The 22,316-nt window shown below is 40.5% G+C and overlaps 1 protein-coding gene across 1 annotated transcript in view; it reads right to left on the bottom strand.

The window, feature by feature from the left end:
* Positions 1 to 1,505: 1,505 nt before the first annotated feature.
* Positions 1,506 to 22,316, bottom strand: part of VEGFD (vascular endothelial growth factor D) — a 41,208-nt gene continuing 20,397 nt past the window's right edge. Inside the window, exons 2-7 of the mRNA XM_020913406.2 lie at positions 20,403 to 20,613; positions 14,854 to 15,044; positions 11,516 to 11,664; positions 10,197 to 10,297; positions 2,721 to 2,916; positions 1,506 to 2,156 (exon numbers count right to left, since the gene is read on the bottom strand). Of these exons, the coding sequence (XP_020769065.2) occupies positions 2,030 to 2,156; positions 2,721 to 2,916; positions 10,197 to 10,297; positions 11,516 to 11,664; positions 14,854 to 15,044; positions 20,403 to 20,613 (975 nt within the window). The 3' untranslated portion in view covers positions 1,506 to 2,029. The remainder of the gene's footprint in view (positions 2,157 to 2,720; positions 2,917 to 10,196; positions 10,298 to 11,515; positions 11,665 to 14,853; positions 15,045 to 20,402; positions 20,614 to 22,316) is intronic.

The raw sequence follows: 22,316 nt of genomic DNA, 5'->3' as shown, positions 1-22,316 counted from the left end.
TCTCTTTTGGGAAATAATCCCTTTAATGGGTCAAGGTCATTATATTTTTCAAATTTTTTTCATTTATGGAGTGAATTAACAACTCTCAGATACAGGTAGATGAGATTATCTGCCTGTTTAGCCCAAGAGGAAACAGGTGCCATGAGGTTGCTTGGCCTCATAATGCAATTAATTGGCAGAGCCTGTCCTTCAGTTCAGATCTTTTCTTCCCTGAGCTTCTCCCTCTCTTTTTCTCCAGTGAAGATGAGCAAAATGACTCCTTTAATCGTGCAGGGTCCCTGGACCATCTGCTGCCCCAGCTCTCAAGGGAATTTAAGGGAGTACTACTGCAGAGAGCGTTGTAGAACCTGGATGAAGGGCCAAAGCAAGAAATTGAATCCTAATATAGTTAAGAAACCAAGTTACCTGTGAATCCTGTCAGAAGCCTGAGAATCAAATAGTACACCTAGAAGAAAGAAGGCCCATTGACATAAAGGTCATAAAATGTGGACAAGAGGAACAGTGACAGGAGAGGTGTGATTGAACCAACACCAGTAAATGATGAGCCCATGGATGGGAGAATCCAGGAACTGCTTAGGAGCCCTGAGAGAGGAAGGGTAGGCATTTAAACCAGGATCCAACAATTCTATCATTCGGCTCCAGGAGAAATAAAAGGATTTTTTGCTATACTTGTTTATTGTGCTCTATTTCCTTATTATTGTACTGCTCCACCCTGAGAAACTTGGCTTACACAATTTGATCAGGACACAATTTCCAATTGTAAGGAGGTCACCGGGTAGTGGGGAGATAATATGAACACAACTACTTATGAAAGTGTGCAATAAATGTTGTAACAGATTGTGTGTGTGTGTGTGTGTGCATCTACCTACCAACCTATGCAAGAACCTTGGGAGAACCTCAGTTAAGTTCTTTGGCTAAAAAGCTTAGTTCTGCTAAAGCTGCTAAATTCCCTCTGTTACACCAAATTTTTCAGTAAAGTCTGTGCCATCAACAAGTTATTTGTGGGAGTATATTTGGGCAAAAAAAGCATAGGAAAAAGGCTTGTGCTTCCTTCCTGGGTAGCTGTGGAACAGAGAGAAGAATCATATGGCTATGAGAATTGAAATATGAATAAGACTGAGAGTTGAGTAAATGTGGAAACGTGGAGCTGGAGGTGGCTGGAAGAAATATACACCCCCAAAGATGTCAGGGACATCAGTGGGCTCTCCTCCTTCAAGTCAAGTTCAACTGGAGGTCAAGTCAAGGTAATCTGAATCTCAAAGGAAAGGCTGAAGTTCAGCTGATTTTTGAGTCACATTTATTCAACCAACCTCGTTTAGAATCTTAAACCTTCTGAGAGCTATTCCTTTGGTTTCTGAAAACTGGAATCTAGTTTTAGTGTGTTCATGTCTCTCCCACATCTCCCACTTCTGAATTCCTTTCTCTCTTTAAAAGATTTTTTCTTTAGCATAAAATTTATAGCAGTAAATTTACAGCATATTAATTAACACACAAAATTCTCTGGCTTGAATAAATGTGTTTATTTTCTTTAAATACACTTAAATATGAAACAACAGACAGTAGTTTGGTAAACTCAAAACTACAAGCTGGACAGTAATCAGATAATCAGTGCTGATCATACACATCAAGATCTGCATAAGAAAGAATCAAAATAGTTCACAAGAGAGTTGCAATTAGCAAAGGACTCAAAGACTATGCAAATTGCCTCATCTGCTCTGAGTAATTAATCACATGGTACCTGTCACTCCATGATGATCAAACCTTTTTCACTCACCAAAAAAAGGGGAGAGGGTGAGGGAGATTTCTTCCTCTCCATTCCCTGGTGTGCAGAGCATCTTCTGTTAGGAGACATCTGGCAGGGAGCCAGGGAATCCTCAGCTGTTGTTTAATGGAAGGTTGGTCGGGATTCACCATGGTACTATGTAAAACGGATTTGTTTTTTTCCTAACACCTGGAATAGTGACAGCACCTTGGCAAAGCAGCATGCTGTTTAAATGACATGGATGGGGAACTGGGGATCAGGGCTAACTCAAGGATTTTCTCGATCGTGGAGCCCATGGGTGGCCCTTTTCTCCTTTGGAAAGCGGCAATGCTTTGGACATGCCGGTTTTCCATTTGCACAGGTTCTGGGGTGAAAGGGGCATCTGTCCTCACAGCTGTTACAAAAGAAGATAAACATGAGAATTCAGAATCAAGGACTAAATTCTAAGGAAAAACTCTGTTCTGATTTGATTACATTTTCAGAGTAAATTTTCCAGATTCATGTTTAGGATGTCAATATAAAATCCTGGCTGGTTATCCCACATGGTTATTAAAGCACAACTGCTAACTTCTAAGCATTCTATTCATCAGTACATTTCTTGTTATATAAATCCAATGGCATCTCCTTCCTCAAAGGAAAACATAAACGTATGTCGAGCTGTATTAAGAGAGGGACTGAGCTAAAGAGTGAGCTGATCTGAAATACTTGTGTATATGTCGTCAACTTTAATTTTTGCTGAAGATCCATAAGCCAGCTACAGCAGACAGAATTTTCTTGATTTCACAATTAATCATCACTCTATATACTTACTTAGTTGCCAAACCTCTGTTTTATTATCAAAAGGGGGGCTTGGCACTGAAGAATAAAACTGGCTTAATAAGGAATCTCACCGAATCTAAGTAGTATTTACATTAAATGTCAATGGGTCAAATATAGGCAAGAGTGAAAAGCCACTCACCTGCAGGTGTCTGGGTGAAATATCTTGTGCTTCTGGCAGCAGCTCTCCAGACTCTCTCTGCACTCAATGCAGCTGCAGTTCTCTGGGTGCTGGATGAGATCTCTGGGACATGGCGTTTTACAGACACACTCGCAACGATCTTCATCAAACTTCATGTGCTGACCACAGAGAGCCAGTTCCTGGAGGTGAGTGTGATCTAAACCAAAACAGGAAAGTGTTGGTCAAATAGCTGTAGCATGGAGAATGGGATCACCAAAGTTGGTTGTATTCATTTCATCATTGTAATGTAGCTTGGATTCACCCAATGTCCTTTTTTGTAGATTTTTGCCCTTAATATTTTCACAGAATGAAGGAGATTCACCTCTGATTTCACAATACTAACACATCACATGTTCTCTTTAGTTTTTTATAAAAATGTTGTAAGCTGAATATTTTGGTAAGATTTTTTAAGATGTTTTAAGATTAAGATTTTTAAAGATTTTTTTAAGATGTCACAACTGGGTTGTGACTAGTTGAAGCAACCTTACAAAACCAAGTATTAGTCATAAAATACAGGATGTCTAAGGACTATGAGTCTACTCCTTCCCAGTTTTAGGTGAAGAATAAAAGGAGAGAACAGAAATACTAGGACATTGTAGAAATACACAGGCTATGGGTAGGTGTATTTCCTCACTGCAGGTCATAACTCTAGTATAAAAAGTATAACATGAAAATGTACTTTGATTCCACAGACATCTGTTGGAAGATACAGTTGGCTCAGAAGTTTTTGACACACTTAGCTAACAGATATTTCTAGAAAATGTACAAAATAGTTGGATAATTAGTATTCCACCTCCAATTCTGATCAAGTTGAAATTCATTGGAAGAGACAGAAGCTTTAGAAGAATTTGAAAATCACATTAGTATTCTTGAAAGGCTTGGAGGAAAGTTGTTTAGTTTCTTCCCCAAACCTTCTCTCCCACTTTGCCAATATCTGGTCATTGCTGTTGTTCAGTTGCTGAGTCATCTGACTCTTTGCAACTCCATGAACTACAGCACACCAGGCTGTTGTGTCCTTTACTCTCTCCCGGAGTTGGTTCATATTCATGTCCATCGAGTCAGTGATGCCATCCAACCACCTCATCCTCTGTCACCCCCTTCTCCTCCTGCCCTCAATCTTTCCTAGCATCAGGGTCTTTTCCAATGAGTTGGCTCTTCACATCAGGTGGCCAAAGGATTGGAGCTTCAGCTTCAGCATCAGTCCTTCCAGTGAATATTCAGGGTTGATTTCCTTTAGGATTGACTGGTTTGATCTTGCAGTCCAAGGGACTCTCAAGAGTCTTTTCTAGCACCACAATTCGAAAGCATCAATTCTTTGGCGCTCAGCCTTCTTTATGGTCCAACTCTCACATCTGTACATGACTCCTGGAAAAACCATAGCTTTGACTATATGGACCTTTGTCAGCAAAGTGATGTCTCTGCTTTTTAATATGCTGTCTAGGTTTTTCATAGCTTTCCTTTCAAGGAGCAAGCGTCTTTTAATTTCATCTGGCCATTAATGATATTTCAAAATCTTGTGTCGTCCCTAACCCTAACTGCTCTGTGGTTGATGATCTTTGAGGGTTCATGTGGAATGGGTGTTGAAAGGCCAGATCTGGGGATACGCTCTTCTGATTGTATGAAAAGGAAAAAGGTAAGCTTTGTAAAGCATATTCCACTGAAGTATGTGTCACTTTAGAACAAGGCTAGATAGAAGCTCTTAAAAGATTTGCATGGATCACTAGGTGGCAGTAGAGATTCTCTTAGAACACTTCAGGACAGCCCATCTCCATTCTTGGAGAGGTGATTTAGGGAAACAATCTACCAGGTATTTGCTGAACTTCAGCAATGTAGTTGGCCATGGCCAACCTCAATCCTTACAGACAAGTTAAAACAGAGAAAGGATATAGGAGAACTGACTGAAGCAGTAACTAGCTAAGGGCAATACTCAGAAGTACTGTCTTTCAATTTCAATCTTAGGGAAGTTGGTGATGGGATACCAATGTGTTAGGTCCTCAGCCTTGTTCCATTTATCATTTTGATCAATAAACTGATAGAATTTTCCCAAGTAAATTCTTGAATTTGTGGGTGTCTGGAGGAGTTAAAATCCAGAATCAGGACTCCCCCTTTTTTTCTTTTTTGGGTACTGTTAGTTTTCTGTTTTTGTTTTTGGAAACAGTTTAGTGCAATGGCCTAAATCTAACAAGATGAAATTGGACTTCAATTCACTAATTCGCATGTCCTCTTTCAGGGAAGAGAAGTCATTTTAGAAAGGCAGTTGGCTTAATAGCCACATGTATGGGGGGGGGGAGTATTTAGTGAACAGTAGTGAAAAAGTTGTCTTAAAGCTCAACATTCAATGCTGTTCTCTTGAAACAGCCCACCCTCGCCTTCTCCCACAGAGTCCAAAACTCTGTTCTATACATCTGTGTCTCTTTTTCTGTTTTGCATATAGGGTTATCATTACCATCTTTCTAAATTCCATATATATGTGTTAGTATACTGTAATGGTCTTTATCTTTCTGGCTTACTTCACTCTGTATAATGGGCTCCAGTTTCATCCATCTCATTAGAACTGATTCAAATGAATTCTTTTTAATGGCTGAGTAATATTCCATGGTGTATATGTACCACAGCTTCCATTATTCATTCATCTGCTGATGGGCATCTAGGTTGCTTCCATGTCCTATCTAGGGTGAAACAGATCACCAGCCCAGGTTGGATGCATGAGACAAGTGCTCGGACCTGGTGCACTGGGAAGACCCAGAGGGATCGGGCAGAGAGGGAGGTGGGAGGGGGGATCGGGATGGGGAATACATGTAAAACCATGGCTGATTCTTGTCAATGTATGACAAAAACCACTACAATATTGTAAAGTAATTAGCCTCCAACTAATAAAAAAATTAAAAAAAAAATAAAAGCTCAACATTCAGAAAACTAAGATCATGGCATCTGGTCCCATCACTTCATGGGAAATAGATGGGGAAACAGTGGAAACAGTGTCAGACTTTATTTTGGGGGGCTCCAAAATCATTGCAGATGGTGATTTCAGCCATGAAATTAAAAGACACTTACTCCTTGGAAGGAAAGTTATGACCAACCTAGATAGCATATTAAAAAGCAGAGACATTACTTTGCCAACAAAAGTCCGTCTAGTCAAGGCTATGGTTTTTCCAGTGGTCATGTATGGATGTGAGAGTTGGACTGTAGAGAAAGCTGAGCGCCGAAGAATTGATGCTTTTGAACTGTGGTGTTGGAGAAGACTCTTGAGAGTCCCTTGGACTGCAAGGAGATCCAACCAGTCCATCCTAAGGCAGATCAGTCCTGGGTGTTCATTGGAAGGACTGATGCTGAAGCTGAAACTCCAATACTTTGGCCACCTCATGCAAAGAGTTGACTCATTGGAAAAGACCCTGATGCTGGGAGGGATTGGGGGCAGGAGGAGAAGGGGATGACAGAGGATGAGATGGCTAGATGGCATCACCGACTCGATGGACATGTGTTTGAGTAAACTCCGGGAGTTTGTGATGGACAGGGAGGCCTGGTGTGCTGCGATTCATGGGGTCGCAAAGAGTTGGACACGACTGAGTGACTGAACTGAACTGAACTGAAGCTCAGTACATGTCATGAGTTTGATGAGGCCACTTGAGAAGTGACCATGAACTTGGCCCATGTCAACTGCATTGTGGGAGATGAAAATTAGAAATGATTGTGATCTAGGCTACCTCATGCCTCTCACTTCCATCATTGCCACGACTTCCCAAGAGGTTCCCTTCATCATTGCCTGCCCCAAGCCAGTCTCTTCTCTTGTACACTGTCCCTGGGTTGATTTTGTTGAAATCCTAACTGGTGCTGTCACTGTCCACTTGAACTCGTTGAGTGGTTTTGTTTTGTGTTTAACATCACATCCAAGCTCTGGAACACGGTTCACAAGGTCTTCCATGAAGCTCCCTGGCTTCCTCTCTCATATCTACCCCGCCCCCTGCCTCTATGTCCTCACCACGCTGAACGTCTTCCAGCACCCTGATGTGCTGGGTTCTCTCCCTTCCAGCTCTGAGCATTCATTTTTCCCCTGCTCAGAGCATGCCTCTCTTTCTCCATTACTTTCCCTACTCTCAAAATACATGTATACCAGCTAAGTCCCTCTGCAGGAATTACCTTCAGCAGAATCCCCTCTAGAGGAAGCCCATATCCAGTGACCAATCCATAGGACCCAGCCCTTCTGTCTCAATTGAGACATCCCCCCACAGGCTTGGCTAACACCTCTCAGCAACTGCCATACAGTTCAACTTCTGCCCCTGCCCCTTCACCTTTGAATGCATTCCTGCAAGTAAACTCCTGAATACCTATCTCCCTCCCAGGAGCTGTGTGCAGGGAAACCTTAACTAGAACCACCTTAAGTTCTATGTATACAGTTTTCCACAATAACTTCCTTTGTGAAACCTATTTTTATTGGAATATAGATGATCTACAATATTGTGTTAGTTTTAGAAGTACAGCAAAGTGAATTGGTTATACATATATCCACTCTTTTAAAAATTCTTTTCCCATATAAGTCATTACAGAGTATTGAATAGAGTTCCCCGTGCTAAACGGTAGGTCCTTGTTGTGTATCTCTTTTATGTATAGTAATGTTTATCTGGGACTTCCTTGGTGGCTCAGATGGTAAAGAATCTGCCTGCAATGCAGGAGACCCAGGTTTGATCCCTGGGTTGGGAAGATCCCCTGGAGAAGGGAATGGCAACCCACTCCAGTATTCTTGCCTGGAAAATCCCATGGACAGAGGAGCCTGGTGGGCTACAGTCCACTGGGTCACAAAGAGTTGGACTCTACTGAGCAACTAACACTCACTTTTCACTTTCACTGTGTATCTGTTACTCCCAACCTGAAGCCTGGCGTACTGCAGTCCGTGGGGTCGCAAAGAGTCAGACACGACTGAGCAACTGAACTGAACTGAACCTTTCCCCCTTGGTGCCCATAAGTTTGTTTTCTATACCTGTGACTCTATTTCTGTTTTGTAAATAAATTCATTTGTACCACTTTTTAGATTCCACACAATAACTTTCTAACAGTTTAAAAAATGGGTCACATGGAGAAAGAACTAGATCAGTATGGCATGGTTCTAGAGGGTAAACCTGAACTAACGAGTTGATGCTCTAGAGCTGGGATGTCCAGTATGATAGCTCCAGGCCAGAATGAGCATGAAATGGCAAGTCTGAATTGAGATGTGTTGTAAGTGTAAAATACACACTCGATTTCAAGGACTTAGCACAAGAATGAAGATACATATCATTGTTGAATTTTATATTGTTTACACACTGAAATGAGTGGTTTTTAAAAAATATTTTAGATTAAAACACATTAGAAATAATTTTATCTTCTTATTTTGACCTTTTTAATGAGAGTGCTATAAAATATAAGTTATATATGTAACTCTCACTGTAACTCCATTGGATAGCACTGTCCTAGAGAGAAAGAGAGAAAGATATTCAGGTTCCATATAGTTTACTAGCAACAAGAGTGTGCCCAGTGTAACTGGGCTGCCTCAGTGGGTTTGGCAAGTTTCCTCATGACTGATGTATATTCTAGCAGAGGACAACTGAAGACTTGGTGGGAAGGATGTACATGGCATTCAAAATCAACATGGGCATTTATGGAGTTACCAGATAACCCAGCAATTCCACTCCTGGACACTTATCTGCAAATGGTGAAAGCTATAATTTGAAAAGATACATGCGCCCCAATGTTAGCACTGTTTACAATAGCCAAGAAATGGAAGCAATCTAAATGTCCACCAATAGGTGAATGGATAAAAGATGGTGTACATATACATAATGGAATACTACTCAGCCATAAAAAGGAATGAAATAATACCATTTGCAGCAACATGGATAGACCTAGAGATTATCATACTAAGTGAAGTAAGTCAGACAAAGACAAATATATGATATCACTTATATGTGGAATCTTAAAAAAATGATACAAATGAACTTATTTACAAAACAGAAATAGACTCACAGATACAGAAGACAGTTACCAAAGGGAAAGGGAGGAGAGGATAAATTGGGAGTTTGGGATTAACAAGGGCTTCCCTGGTGGCTCAGATGGTAAAACATCTGCCTGCAATGTGGGAGACCCGGGTTCGATTGCTGGGTTGGGAAGATCCCCTGGAGAAGGAAATGGCAACCCACTCCAGTACTCTTGCTTGGAAAATTCCATGGATGGAGGAGCCTGGTAGGCTACAGTCCATGGGGTCTCAAAGAGTCGGACACAACTGAGCAACTTCACTTTCACGTTCACCTTCTTTGGGATTAACATTTACACACTACTATACAGAAAACAGATAAAACACTAGGACCTGCTGTATAACACAGGGAAGTATATTCAATATCTTGTAACAACAGAAAAGAATTTGAAAAATAATATATATGGATATGTGTGTGTGTGTATGACTGAAGCATTTTGCTGTATGCCTGAAGCATTGTAAATCAACTATACTTCAATTTTCAAAAAGATATGCATGGTCATTTAAACTACATGAACTTTAAGGTTCTATGAAACCCTGGGCTGAGCTTTCATGAAAACATTTGGAAGCTGAGAGACAGAAGCATAAAGTTAGCTTGTTATTTACAGTTTCTGGGACAGATTTCCTTACAGTTTACTCCTTACTAATCTTGCTTGTAGATCACAGTTGGAAAAACAAGCAAGGTTCAAAACACATGAGTCCTTGCGATCTTTACAGTGAAATCATGTCAAGTTACCTTGGAAATCAATAATAAGTGCATTTTTTTTCAGACAGATGTTCATGATCAAAAATCAGAGTGTTAAGAGTTACGTGTGATGATGAGAGCCTAGCTCATCTGCTTCCCAACTCCCCTGAGTCCAAGAGCCATGTTTTGCTTTTACTTTGCCCGTGTGTCAGAAGAAGTCATCTCTTATTCACCATTTTCTCAAATTACTGGCATGTTTTCACAAGACACAGTTGAAAGAAACCAAGTGCAAAATTACCTTAGGTTCCTGTGAGGTTTTTATACAAAAAGTTAGTAAAATGTGGTTGACTCGTGTTTACTTCTGAAGTGGCTTTCATTAAAGGTTATCATCCCTTTTTAAATTCATTGCTTTGAGATACTCTAATCATTTGGGGCTTTAAGATTAAAAAGCAGAATGATGCATTGGTGGACTTACTATATAATTATACCAAAAGGCTCTGGAATCTCACTGCTTCTATCACTCTTAGCTGTGTGACCTTGAGAAAAATTACTAAACATCCTGGTTGTGTCCATTTTGTAATTGTAAAAAGAAAAGAGGAAAAGAGGCATTAATCATACATTATAGGATTGTTGGGAGGAGTAAATTAATTGATATATATAAAAAGATTACACAATTGCTTTAAATCATGTCAATAAATACTAGTTGTTATTGTTATTACTGTTATTATTTCACCACTGCAATCATTACCTTCCATTCCTGCCAGTGGATTCTCCTCCTGTAAAACACATTTACATTTGTTGCTATCCCAGAGCATGTCAATAGGACAGAGCTTCTTGGAATGGGAGCAGCTAGGAAAAGAAGACAATAAATCATATTTTAAAGCTTTCAAAGGTAATTATACCTTTGGAACATTTTTTTTTTAAATGTTGAATACATTTCTGAGTAGAGAACAGTGAAGATTTTCAGGAGCTTGATTCATATTTATGAAGAACATGTTATTAGATAGTAATTCTGTAATTACAAATATTCTCTGTGGAAACCTTTGGAAATGAAACTGTAATTTTGGAAAGTTATAATCTTTTTAAGAGGATTGGTGTTAAAAACTATGCAAATTAGCTGTCAACAAAGCTTATTTACCGAAAGTAAATAGTGTTCTAACACAGCTCCTAAACATTATTGTCTGTAAAATGGAGATAAGAATGCTGGCCAGGACAGCAGGAACATTTTGTAAATGTTCCTTTTCCATGAGCTTTCTCTTCTACTTGAGAAAGGCAGAGGGGTCTGCTTGGCTTAAGGCTCACTCCTTTACTAGCCACTCACACAGTTTCCTCCTTTAGTTCTGCAAGATCAAAGTCTCCAACTTACTTACTTTATATTTTTATTCAATGGTTGCAATTTGCCCTTTGATTCTCTGTATTAAATTATTTTTCCCCAAATCAGTGATTCTGACCTTTGATTTCAGAACACTTTAGGGTGTCATAATTTGTCTCAGAAAGAATCACAAAATCCTCACAAGAAAATGTCTAGTCAAATTAAGTTTAAGTCATTTTCATTTAAAATACAATTTCCCATTTGGTAAACTTAAGAGGAGGGGTTAAAAAAATGCCCAAATCAGATGCAGATAGCTTTGCCACTCTCCAATGATGCCAGGAGCCTTTTTCCCCTCCTAACTTTGGGACTTAAATATATAAACAGCCTGAAATGAGTTTTATCTAATGCTTGTTCTGGAATGAGCGGACAGATGCCAAATTTGAAGCTGGAGTTGAGTTTTACAACTGCATCAAACTATGTGTATTGAGAACAAAGGTGCCCACAAGTTGACATGCTGAGTTCACAGCCACTGAGCTTTTTGACATCCTGCAATATACAAGTAACACCTAGTAAAAAATACACTTGCCAAACACTCATTACCCACAGATATGGGTTAGAACCTAAAAGACAAAGAGCTTGAAGCAAGAGAGACTCTGTAATTAATGACGGATTCGCCACACACAGCTTCAGCAAGGCAAGAACAAGCATAGTGTAAGAAAGGCTTAACAAGTGTAACAAGTGTAAGAAGGGCTTACCGATCTTCTTCTGGGATCTGGATGGATCTTCTAATAATTGAGAATGGATGGCGGGGAGCTGTCGGGAAGCACTTACAGCCTGTATGGTTGGCAACTTTAACAGGCACTAATTCAGGCACTGATGTCAAAGGCACTGATATCTCAAAGAGCTAGAGTAGAGAAAGAGAACTATAACACATATATTTGTTTGTTTTACAAAAAAATAATCATGTCTATAGTCTGCATTTTTGCCTTTGTCCCTTACAGTTGTGACTTTAGCAAAGTTGTCCATTAAGATAGAACTAATAAGGTTGAGGGCTGGTGTGATAGAAAGAATGCTGGGCTGCAAATCAGAAGACCAGGGCCTTTACATCACTTTATCAAGAATTTAAGTTTGGTCAAATCTCGTAACTTCTTGGTGTCCCTAGAACCCTTCTAAAATAGTTAGCTTGTAAAATGTTCCCTGTTCCTGCTTTAAGTCTGAGTGTAAATTGTAAGGATTAAATGAAATTACAGCTATGAAGTTTCTTTGCAACCATGGTGAAGAGATAACTGTTCAAAACGATTTACTTGTCCCTTCCCATGCCGTCTCCACCAAAGGAATATAGTTTCCTGTTCCTTGACTTTGGACTTGGCCATGTGACTTGCTTTGCCACAAGCATAGACTTGGACTCTGTGTGCTTTCTGGGGCTCACTGTCTCATGCATTTGCTCTAGCCATGACAACAGCACACTCTGGCAGTCTTGCTGGTCTAAGGGATGAAAGACACGGGAACCAGACCTGGACTCAGCCTGCAGCTTGGCATCAAGCCCCGCTGAGCCTAAACTCTAAAGTAACTGAATCTCAGATACATGAATGAGAATGTCATTACTGTTTGAAGCCACTAAGTTTTAGGGTGTTGTTTATTCAGCATTACAGAGTAAAAACGAACTGATACAAGATCATCATGCCCAAACAATTATAGGTAACATGAATATCATTTTTTCTATGTTTCCATATGCCTGCCCCTGTTGTAAGTACCTTTATATTAATTCATTTACCCCTTATAACAACATTATATGTTGGTTTTATTACCCCCCAGCTCTACAGGTGAAGAAACAGATGGAAAGAGAGGTTAAATAACTGGCCTAAGACTACATAACTATTGACTGGGAGGATGGGGATCTGAACCCAGACAGTCTACTCCACAGCCAGAGGGCATACTCTCAAGAATATGCCTTATTACTTTTTGGAATAAAACTGCTATGACCAGGACCTGCAAGATAGAATCTCAGCAAGTAAAATTTACTTGCCAAGAGTATCAATTACTTTAATTCTAGAGTGGTTCTCTGATGTACAGGTGAATTTGAACTTGATTTTAATGTTCTGTCCATTCAATTACCATTCCACATAGTCCTTGCTACATAGAGTCTTCATTTATTCACTTAGCTTCTAAGAGGTATTTCCCTGAATAGCCCATAATTTTGGGATGAGAAGGTTTTTGGAAAATACTATTACAATGTTCAAATATGCATATTTGGAAAGAAAAACTGCTGAACACTTACACTTAAGCATATTCTTGGAAACTCATTTGTTGTGGACAACAGTCAAAATATTCAATTATCTATTAAGTGGAAACAATCCATTAAAGTTGTGTTTGTCCTGACCTTTCAATATGTAATGGTACTTCCATAAGTCTAAGTAAGAGTGTTTTTAAGAGTGTTTATTTTGCATGAACTTCATCTTGCGAAATTTTTCAGTATACTCTAGGGTATAACACAGTCACGAACTAAAGCCTCTTACATTACGCAACCTTTGTTTCTACTGACAGTTGATGCTTAGCCATAGTCATGTCATTTTTCCCCCTCTGATTGTCAAACAGTAGAGGTCAGAATTTTTACAAGTTCCAAAATTCTCTAAAAGAATTTAGAAAAAGAAATTCTAAACTTTAAGGGCTATTTTAAGAGGTATGGGGGGGGGGGGGAAAGTAAGGGTACGTTAACCTAGTACCAAAACAAATCAGCATTCCATTCTTTCCTTCTGAACAAGATAAGTTATGTATTGGGTTGGCCAAAAAGTTTGTTCAAGTTTTTCCATAATATCTTACAGAATAATAATTTTTATTGCAGTACCTTTTTTCCCAATCATGAGACTAGACTGTAGAGGCAAATGTGACAATTAAATAAATATATCAATATGTGTGAGAGATTTGCAACATTGAACCAAAAGGAATGTAGTTTGACTTACAGCTTTTTAGTATGTTTTCTTTCCTAAGTTTGTTATTACTGCTCCACTATACCATATATGGGTTTCCCAGGTGGCACTGGTGGTAAAGAACCCACCTGCCAATGCAGGAGACGTAAGAGACGTGGGTTCGATCCCTGGGTTGGGAAGATCCCCTGGAGGAGGGGAGAGTATGGCAACCCACTTCAGTATTCTTGCCTGGAGAATCCCATGGACAGAGGAGCCTGGTGGGCTACAGTCCATAGAGTTGCAAAGAGTTGGACATGACTGAGTGACTAAGCACGCATGCATGCCATATACATTTTACAACAATATGGTAGCAATACAAAGAAAAACTTATCTACTGAGCAAAAGAGGTTTTATAAGATGAAGAGAGAAAAAAAAAAAAAGATGAGAGAAGAATTATTTCTTTCATGGGGACTGGAGGATTCTTTCCAAAGGTCTTCTGTGCTAGATATTCTCCATCTGCCCCTTTGGAGATGCCATCCTCTTTTCTTCCTTCCCTACTGGACAGTGTCCAAGGATGCTGACCTCCACGGACTACATCTACAAGCCTCCTTACCTCCCCCACCCTGCCCCCTCTCCCTGCCAGGATAAGGGTGGGCAGTGGCTGCCCCTCACCCAGCCAGTCCTGCAGCCCTCTTCCCCACTTCCTCTCTGGGTTCCCATAACCACTCCACCCTCTGGCCTCTTCAGTCTAAGGGTGGGAACAGCTCCCCCTTTCTAGCAGCTCTGGGTACTTCATCAGCCCTTCTTCCTTCCCCTACCCTGCCCATTCCCTTCATTAAACTCTTCTCAATCACTCCATCTGAACAATGTGTTATGTAATTAATAACACAAGTCAGTGTGGCTATCTTTGTTCCTTGAAATGTCTGCACTAGTGGCTTCCATATGATTTTCTGATCCTTGACATCATAGCATCAGAGAGACAGTCCTAGATATAACTACCTCGGGTGCATCTGGAGCCCCTCTCTGACTCTCCGTTTCCTCGTAAGGTGATAAGCTACCCTTTGAGCTTGTTTCAGGGTTAAATAAGATGATGCAGCTAAGGCACTGAGACAGCGCTTGGCAACCTGCTGAGCTGTAGCTGTCAATGCCACCAGCGTCAGGGCCACAGAGGGCTCATGTCCTCCTACCTGTTTGGAAACATACGAGGTGCTGGTATTGACACAGACGAGGCTCTCTTCGTTGCAGCAGCCGCCACACCGGAACACGTTCACACAGGGAGGCTTGAAGAAGGTGTCCGTGCTGCTCCCCAGCTCACTGGCCACCTCCACGCAGGTCTCTCGAGGGCTGCACTGTGTTCTTTGCCACTCCTCGTCTATAACTGCAGAGAGGCAGTCCATTGGGTCAGCAGAACAAATGGCCCTGACCTGCCTACATGTACCAGGGTTTGCTCAGCGCCATCATTCTTGTATATATCAAGCTTGTTGATTTCACAAGATGGGTATCTGGGTTGGCTTTAACCAAGAATTGTTGGCAGAAAAATTACTACCCAAATCTGTGTTCCTTTCCATGTTTATGATCCCTTCATAGCCACTAATTCTACTTTCTGCTAGTAATAAACACCATGTCCTGGATATAACTACATTGGGTACATCTGGAGAGTCTGGCTAATAAGGAAGTAAATTAACGCATGTAAAGCAATAACATGTAAGCATTATTTTTTAAGCAATTTACAGGACATAGCTGGAGAGCATTTCTTCTCGTTTAAGTCAGGGGTGAGTAGGTTTTAGCACCGTTAGGAAATACATTTCTGTTGGTTGCTTAAGTAACTATATATGGCAAACATATGAATGAAAATTTAAGTGTTCCTCAAGTCAGAGTGTTCTCATTTGCAAACGCCCGATACTGACGTTTCTATCATATGATGAAATAAGCTGATTCATTTTGATGAAAGGAACAATTTTCTGGCCATTCTAACGAATTTGTGGGAAACGAGAAACAAGCCTCAGGGAATTAAAAAAAAAAGTACATACATTCCTGTAAAATACACTTGCGTTTCTCTCAAAGTTCATTTTTTTAAATTAGATTTTGATAATGTTGTATAGCCTTTCTGTGGCTGTTTCTGGGAAATGATTCAAATTTGTGATACTGGCAAGATTTAAAGACTTTCTTTTAGTTTGTCATGGAATCGTCGAGTTGATTATATAGGCTGGGGGTGGGGGTAGCTAAAACCCTCTGTGGCTGGGAGCTTCTAATCTGAGCCGCAATCATGCCCACCTCCTGGCGTTCATACCCTTCTGTCATCCCCTCCTCTGCATGTGTGCTGGACCTAGTACCCCAATTCTTATGAAGAAAAGACAGCAAGAGTGGTGGGATGGCACATCCATGGTGAACTTAACAAATACCGGTCTCCACCTCGCTAGCAGTCACACTCTCTTGCTGGCACCCTCTCTTGCCTTCTCAACTGCAGCCTTAGAGGAAGCGAGTCACCATGTTGGAAAGACCCACGTGGCGGGCAAGTGAGGGTGGTCTCTATCCAACAGGTTGTAATGGAGGTGGGATCCTCGGCCCAACAGCCTGTCTGGAGCTAAATCCTGCCAGCAACCGCTCAGGAAACTTGGAAGCACATCTCACCCTGTGAGATGGTGCCTATAGCCCAAGCTGACACCTTGACTGAAGCCTCCGGAGTGACCCTGAAGGAGAGACACCAATCGAGCCCATGTCTGCACTGCTGACCCACAGAAACTGGGAGATCAAAACATGCTGTCTGAAGCAACGAAGTTTTGGGGTAATGTGTTACACAGCAATAGATAAACTCTTCTCTGTTTTTATCTTATGTTCAAAACTCTAATTGGTCTCTGCCCACATTCTGAATTCCTGTATATATGAATGTGTTTCCACTAGAAGGGATAGAGCAAACTCCTACCTGAAGGATATAGATAAAATATTATTGTTGCAGATCTGATGCTAGTCTCTAAATTATTCCCTTAAGACCTCTTTCCCACAGCTTTTCTCCTTTCTGCCCCCCCCCCTTAATCTCAAATTTCCTCATATGTTGCTTCTTAGATCATTGAAAACACAAAGTATGTTTGGTTGGCTGAAAAGCACTGCCTACGCTACACAGTTTACCTAAACTTTCCTTTTCCATAATTGCCGGGAGCCGACACACGGAGACCCTACCCTGACCCTAAAAAGGCCATAGGGGAGAAAACCTGATGGGCAAGGCGAATCAGGTTTTCAGGGGTTTTCGAAAAAGTCAGCTCACGAGACCCTACCCCTAACAAGGCCGTGAGGGAGAAAACCTGACGGGCAAGGCGAATCAGGTTTTCAGGGGTTTTCGAAAAAGTCAGCTCACGAGACCCTACCCCTAACAAGGCCGTAAGGGAGAAAACCTGACGGGCAAGGCAGATCAGGTTTTCAGGGATTTCGAAAAGCTGCCCCTGGCTCTCACCTTAAAGATGATATCTGTCTTTCTGATGCCTGCCTCAATGGACTCTGACACAGGCAGGAAGGCCTTCCCCAGTCTCTTCCCAAATAAGAATCCATTTAGAACTTTAATCAATAAGTTTCCCAGGTGGTGGTATTTTATGAGATTATTTAGGGTGAAAGGAGTGTTTTAATTCAAACTCCTTTGCTGGTAGTTTGTTAGCCAAATGCATTCTATGCGCTTGGCACTAATATGCATGATTGCTTATAATATCCTAATCATAAAATAGCATAAAGAACCTGATTATATAAAAGCCCTAATAGATAGAGAGCTCTTTTAAGGGGTAAAGGAGTCCTATTAGAAAACATAAGAAAATTATCCTATAGGTGGTTATTGGGTTGTGATTTGTTTGCTGTGTTTTGCTTGCTGTATTTTTGCCTTTAATGTGCTAAGGTTGTGTTATAAAAACCATTGTTAATATAGTTAAAGATCTAGAGAAATAAGAACTTAGCCCTAGTGTGGTAACAATGAGATGGTTGTTAATTGTCAGTCAGGAGTGCTAGGCAAAAGCTGCCTCACTGAAGCCGCAGAGTCTGTATGGGGTAAACTTCTTAGATAAACGCAACTGACAACTTCTGCAGAAGGATTAATTTTTGTGTTAACAAGGTTATACTTCTACTCTGTACTGTTGCCCTATAAGACTGCTACCTTTCAGTTAAGGTCACCATAGAAACAGAAAATAGGTTTACATTCACCTGACCTGCATAAAATGTTAATAGGCCCCAAGGCCAGAAGATAATGTACAAGACCCTCATAAACAAAGAAGTATGCAGAAAACACCCTGGTTTTGTGAAGGACAAGCTGACGTAATGTTAAACTATCTTCCCCTTAGAAATGTACTAACTTAGGGTATAAAAGCTATGGTAAAAAATAAAGCATTGCCAGACTCTGCCAGACTCTGCACCCCCCGTCTGGTCACTCTCTCTCTCTCTCTCTCTTTCTCTCTCTCTCCCTCGCAGACTTGGCCCTATCAAGGCTGGTCTCACGTGTCTTCTCTCTCTCGCCGACGCCGTTCATCCTGAGGGTACCCCCTGGATCCTGCCGAGGCTGGACCCCGGCACATAATAAAATCTTTTAGCCCAACAAACCATTTAAAATGTTTGATTATGAATATTTACATACAGAGCCTGAAGGCTATAAACATGAGAAATAAATTATCGAATTAGGTTTAAATCACTATTATTAATCATAAATCGCTGAAAAAACAAGTAATCAACTTTAAAAACTCTTTCTTGTTTAAAATTCCACTTAAATGTTGCTTTCCATTTGCTTTTTTATAAAACCAAGTTTTGAAAGTCAGAACGCTGTGTGGAACTATGACCACCGTCACTGAGTAAAGGCTTCATATCTCTACTTCCTTTCCTACTGCCCAGCAGGGCTGCTCTTCCTGGGAAGTTACCCTGAAATACATGAAATATAAGAAATCATCATTGGGATACCACATGAGTTTCATTATTTGCTACTTCTGTGTGTGCTAAGTCGCTTCAGTCATGTCCAACTGTGCAACCCTATGGACTGTAGCCTGCCAGGCTCCTCGGTCCATGGGATTCTCCAGGCAAGAATACTGGAGTGGGTTGCCATTTCCTTCTCCAGGGGATTTCCTGACCCAGGGATCAAACCTGCATCTCTTATGTCTCCTGCATTGGCAGGCAGGCTCTTTACCACTAGCACCACCTGCTACTTCTTAGTAATTAACTTTCGATGATCCCCCCCCCCCCCCCCCCCCCGCCATGTAATAAGAGACATTTTAGAGTTAGCAAATTCTGTATTATTTATGATTTTTAAAAGATTTTTTTAAATGTTATGGTTTCCTCCTTAGAAAATGTTCATTTCAACATCAACGACTTTCTAAAATTACCTTGTCTTAGTTTTATGGTAATTGCTTCTCTATCTCCATCTTCAGAGTATCTCCAGGCTTGCCTAAGGCCTTCAGGTAGGTAATCTGGTTAAAGCTCTGAATCTTCAGATGAAGTCTCATCCCTTTACTTTCACAAAGTCCATGCTAGTTCACCACACAGAAACAACTAGAGTTGCAGACCTCTGGCTAAATTGGGTTCTAGGCCATGGTTCCAACCATCTCAACTCTTTCAGACATAGTCATACACATATGCATCAAGCATCCTCTTCACACCCGGGCCTCAGTGCTGCCAAGGGATTTATCCTGCCTATGCACAGCTTTCCCCACAGCCAACAACAGCAGCCCATTCAACATTGTCCTTTTACAAACTGAAGAAAATAAAGATAACTTTATAGAGAAAGACAAGGATAATTTTGGCTGAGCCATCGATTTGAATTATTATGCAATAGCTACAATCCAATACTAGGTAATCATATGTTAATCAAATCTAAAATGTTAGCTCATCAATGCTACGGTGGTTTCTTGTGTTCTTGTGACATGTCATCAAAAAGTGAGATGCTAGACTTTCCTGTTTGTCCAGTGGTTAGGACTCTGTACTTCCACCCAGGGGACATGGGTTCCATCCCTGCTTGCGGAAGTAAGGTGTGTGTCATGGCCAAAAAATTTTTTTAAAAAGGAAAGAAAAAAGCTAAACGTCTAATTGGAGGTCACACAACTGTATTTGGCAAGTGATTCTTTCATTACAGGATGGTCCATCAAGACAATGATTTTCTTACAAAGAACCTGCAAAGCTTACTAGGGAAGAGTCATTCTCTTTATTTCAAATCATGTTATTTTCTAGTCCAGAATCTGGATTCTTTTGTCTAGAGAATTTTCCTCTCCATTATTCTCCTAGTAATACCAGTAGGCATTATTCCAACTCAGCTTCTAAATTCTGCTTTTCATTCTTAGTTTAAAAAATCACAGAATTTTGAAGACATAAAAAGCTATAGCTAATCTACTGGTTTTCATCCATGTATGTCTGGCCATTGAATGCTCCTTATTTAATGAATGCCCAAGTTGTTTTATTTTTTAAGTAAATTCAATGATTTTTTTTCTATTAAGAGCAGTCTTTCTGGGTTTGTTTTGCCCTCATAACTCTGAGTTCACTATATTTCTATATTGTGAAGTGTTATTTGGTATTGAATTTTGATCTCAAAATCATATTGGGTCGATTTCTCTGCTGAGTAAACACAGGAAACCAGAATTCTCCACTAAATCAAAGCTATGAAATCAAAGACCCCCTTTTCTTCTCCTTGCCACATGCCTGCCCTGCTCAGACTTTCGGTAGAAGCTGGCGCATTCGTTGCTATCAGATAAAGAGTAGGACTCGGCCTCCGCCTGCACACACCTACCTTTGAGTGTCTCCATGTCAAAGAAAGTGGCCGCAAACCTGGTGGACCGATGGGATGCTGAGCGAGAGTCTGTGCTGGTGAGACTTTTGAGCTTCAGTCGGCATCTCCATAGCTTCCAGTCCTCGAAGTGTGTGATCTGCAGTAGTTCCTCCAAACCCGAAGCCGCCCTGATCTGCTGCTCAGATCGTTCTAACATTGACCGAGAGGCCCGCTTAAAGTGAAACAAACCAAAAGATCTGATTTACAAGCAAGTTACTCAATTTCTACTTTGTCTTGATAATAGCATTTTTTTTGCTAGCACTTACAAATGTAACTGGGCTTCCCTGGTGGCTCAGCTGGTAAAGAATTTGCCTGCAATGCGGGGACCTGGGTTCGATCCCTGGGTTGGGAAGATCCCTGGAGAAGGGAACGGCTACCCACTCCAGTATTCTGGCCTGGAGAATTCCATGGACTGTATAGTCTATGGGGTCACAAAGAGTCAGACACGACTGAGCAACTTTCACTTTCTTTCACCCACCTTCCAGAGGAGTCCATCGGTTCTGCAGCTTCAGTTTCATGGGGTTTTTTCTAATTGTTTTTCGTGAGATACAATTTACAGATAATGTAGTATAGGTTTAAGGTATGTAACACATTGAGTTCTTCAACGTCATGTTTTTGGTGCCATTTCTGCAAATGTTTGCCATCTGCAGATGTTTACCATCCTGTGATCAACTTTTTATTTTATCAATCATGAAAACATGAGAGCAGAAGGTCATTTTACTTGGAAGTCCAGATATGAATGTGAATGTGTGTATGTGTGCATGTTTTAACAGGTGTGAGAATCTCCAACATGTTTATGAACTGAGAGAAAGAGCCAGCAGAGTGGAAGAACATATGCAGGAGGGAAAGCAGGGACCTAGAGGGGTTGGTGTGATGTAAGTTCCAGAGATAAGCAGACAGAGGATGAATGAATGAGGGTCTGAAAGAGGAGGCTCATAGAGATGATCCAGGTCTGAGGATCACAGGATGGTTTCTCACTTCTTTGGGAAATTTGTCTCAAGGCAGTTTTCTGGGAGCAAGGGGTGGAGGAAGCTTGAAGAGCACAGATAGGGTTTGGGGAATAGACATTGAATTTCAGGAGCATTCTGCAACTGCTTCATCTAAGAAATCCGGGGATGAAATTGAATAACTGGCAATCTCTTCAGCAACTCTGAAATTCAGTGATGTGCTATTAAGGCTCATTTTTCAATAGTTTCTTATTTCATGATTATTCATTCCCTCTTCTAGTTGGACACTATAACTTCTTCATATTCAATCCACTCTGTGGAATAAAATTTTGTTACAAGACTGCTTCCCCATGAAAATAATGAAAACAATCAAATAGCTTTTTAAATGCTTTAAAAATTGTACTCTGAGAGGATTTTTATTTATTGAGGCAAATTTCAATTTCAAAATGATAAGGTTTCATAGCTCTTACAAGTTTCAATTCAATCTGAGAAATATCTTCAAACTATCCAACCATGAGAGCTCAGGAGGAAATAATCAAATCTCTGGATTGAATTAAGGCCACTGAAGGGCTCATACAACTTACCTCATCATAAAAAATGAAGTGTTCACTCAAGTATAAGTTATTTAAGCAAACTTTAAGCCTTATAATTTAAAACCTAGTTTGAGATAATTCAGAAATTGCAGACAGTCATTTTGCTCTTACAAGTGGAGGTACTAAAAATTCAGAATAAGCAGAAAGCTGACAACTAATTCTTTGTGGGGGTAGGGGGTGGGCATGTATTTACAAAGGGTCAAGAATGACTACTAATTCCAAGAGGTTTTCCGCATTGGTGGATGTTTGTATAGTTCATTTTATCTGCTTGAACAAGACAAACGTTAAAATTAAAAAATGTAAATATAGCCCCCAGTACATATTAAAACTATGAA

This window comes from Odocoileus virginianus, unplaced genomic scaffold, assembly GCF_023699985.2.
Source record: "Odocoileus virginianus isolate 20LAN1187 ecotype Illinois unplaced genomic scaffold, Ovbor_1.2 Unplaced_Scaffold_6, whole genome shotgun sequence".
NCBI classification, from domain to species: domain Eukaryota; kingdom Metazoa; phylum Chordata; class Mammalia; order Artiodactyla; family Cervidae; genus Odocoileus; species Odocoileus virginianus.
The sequence above is the reverse complement of the archived record's forward strand: the minus strand, read 5'-3'. Positions and strand labels throughout refer to the sequence as shown.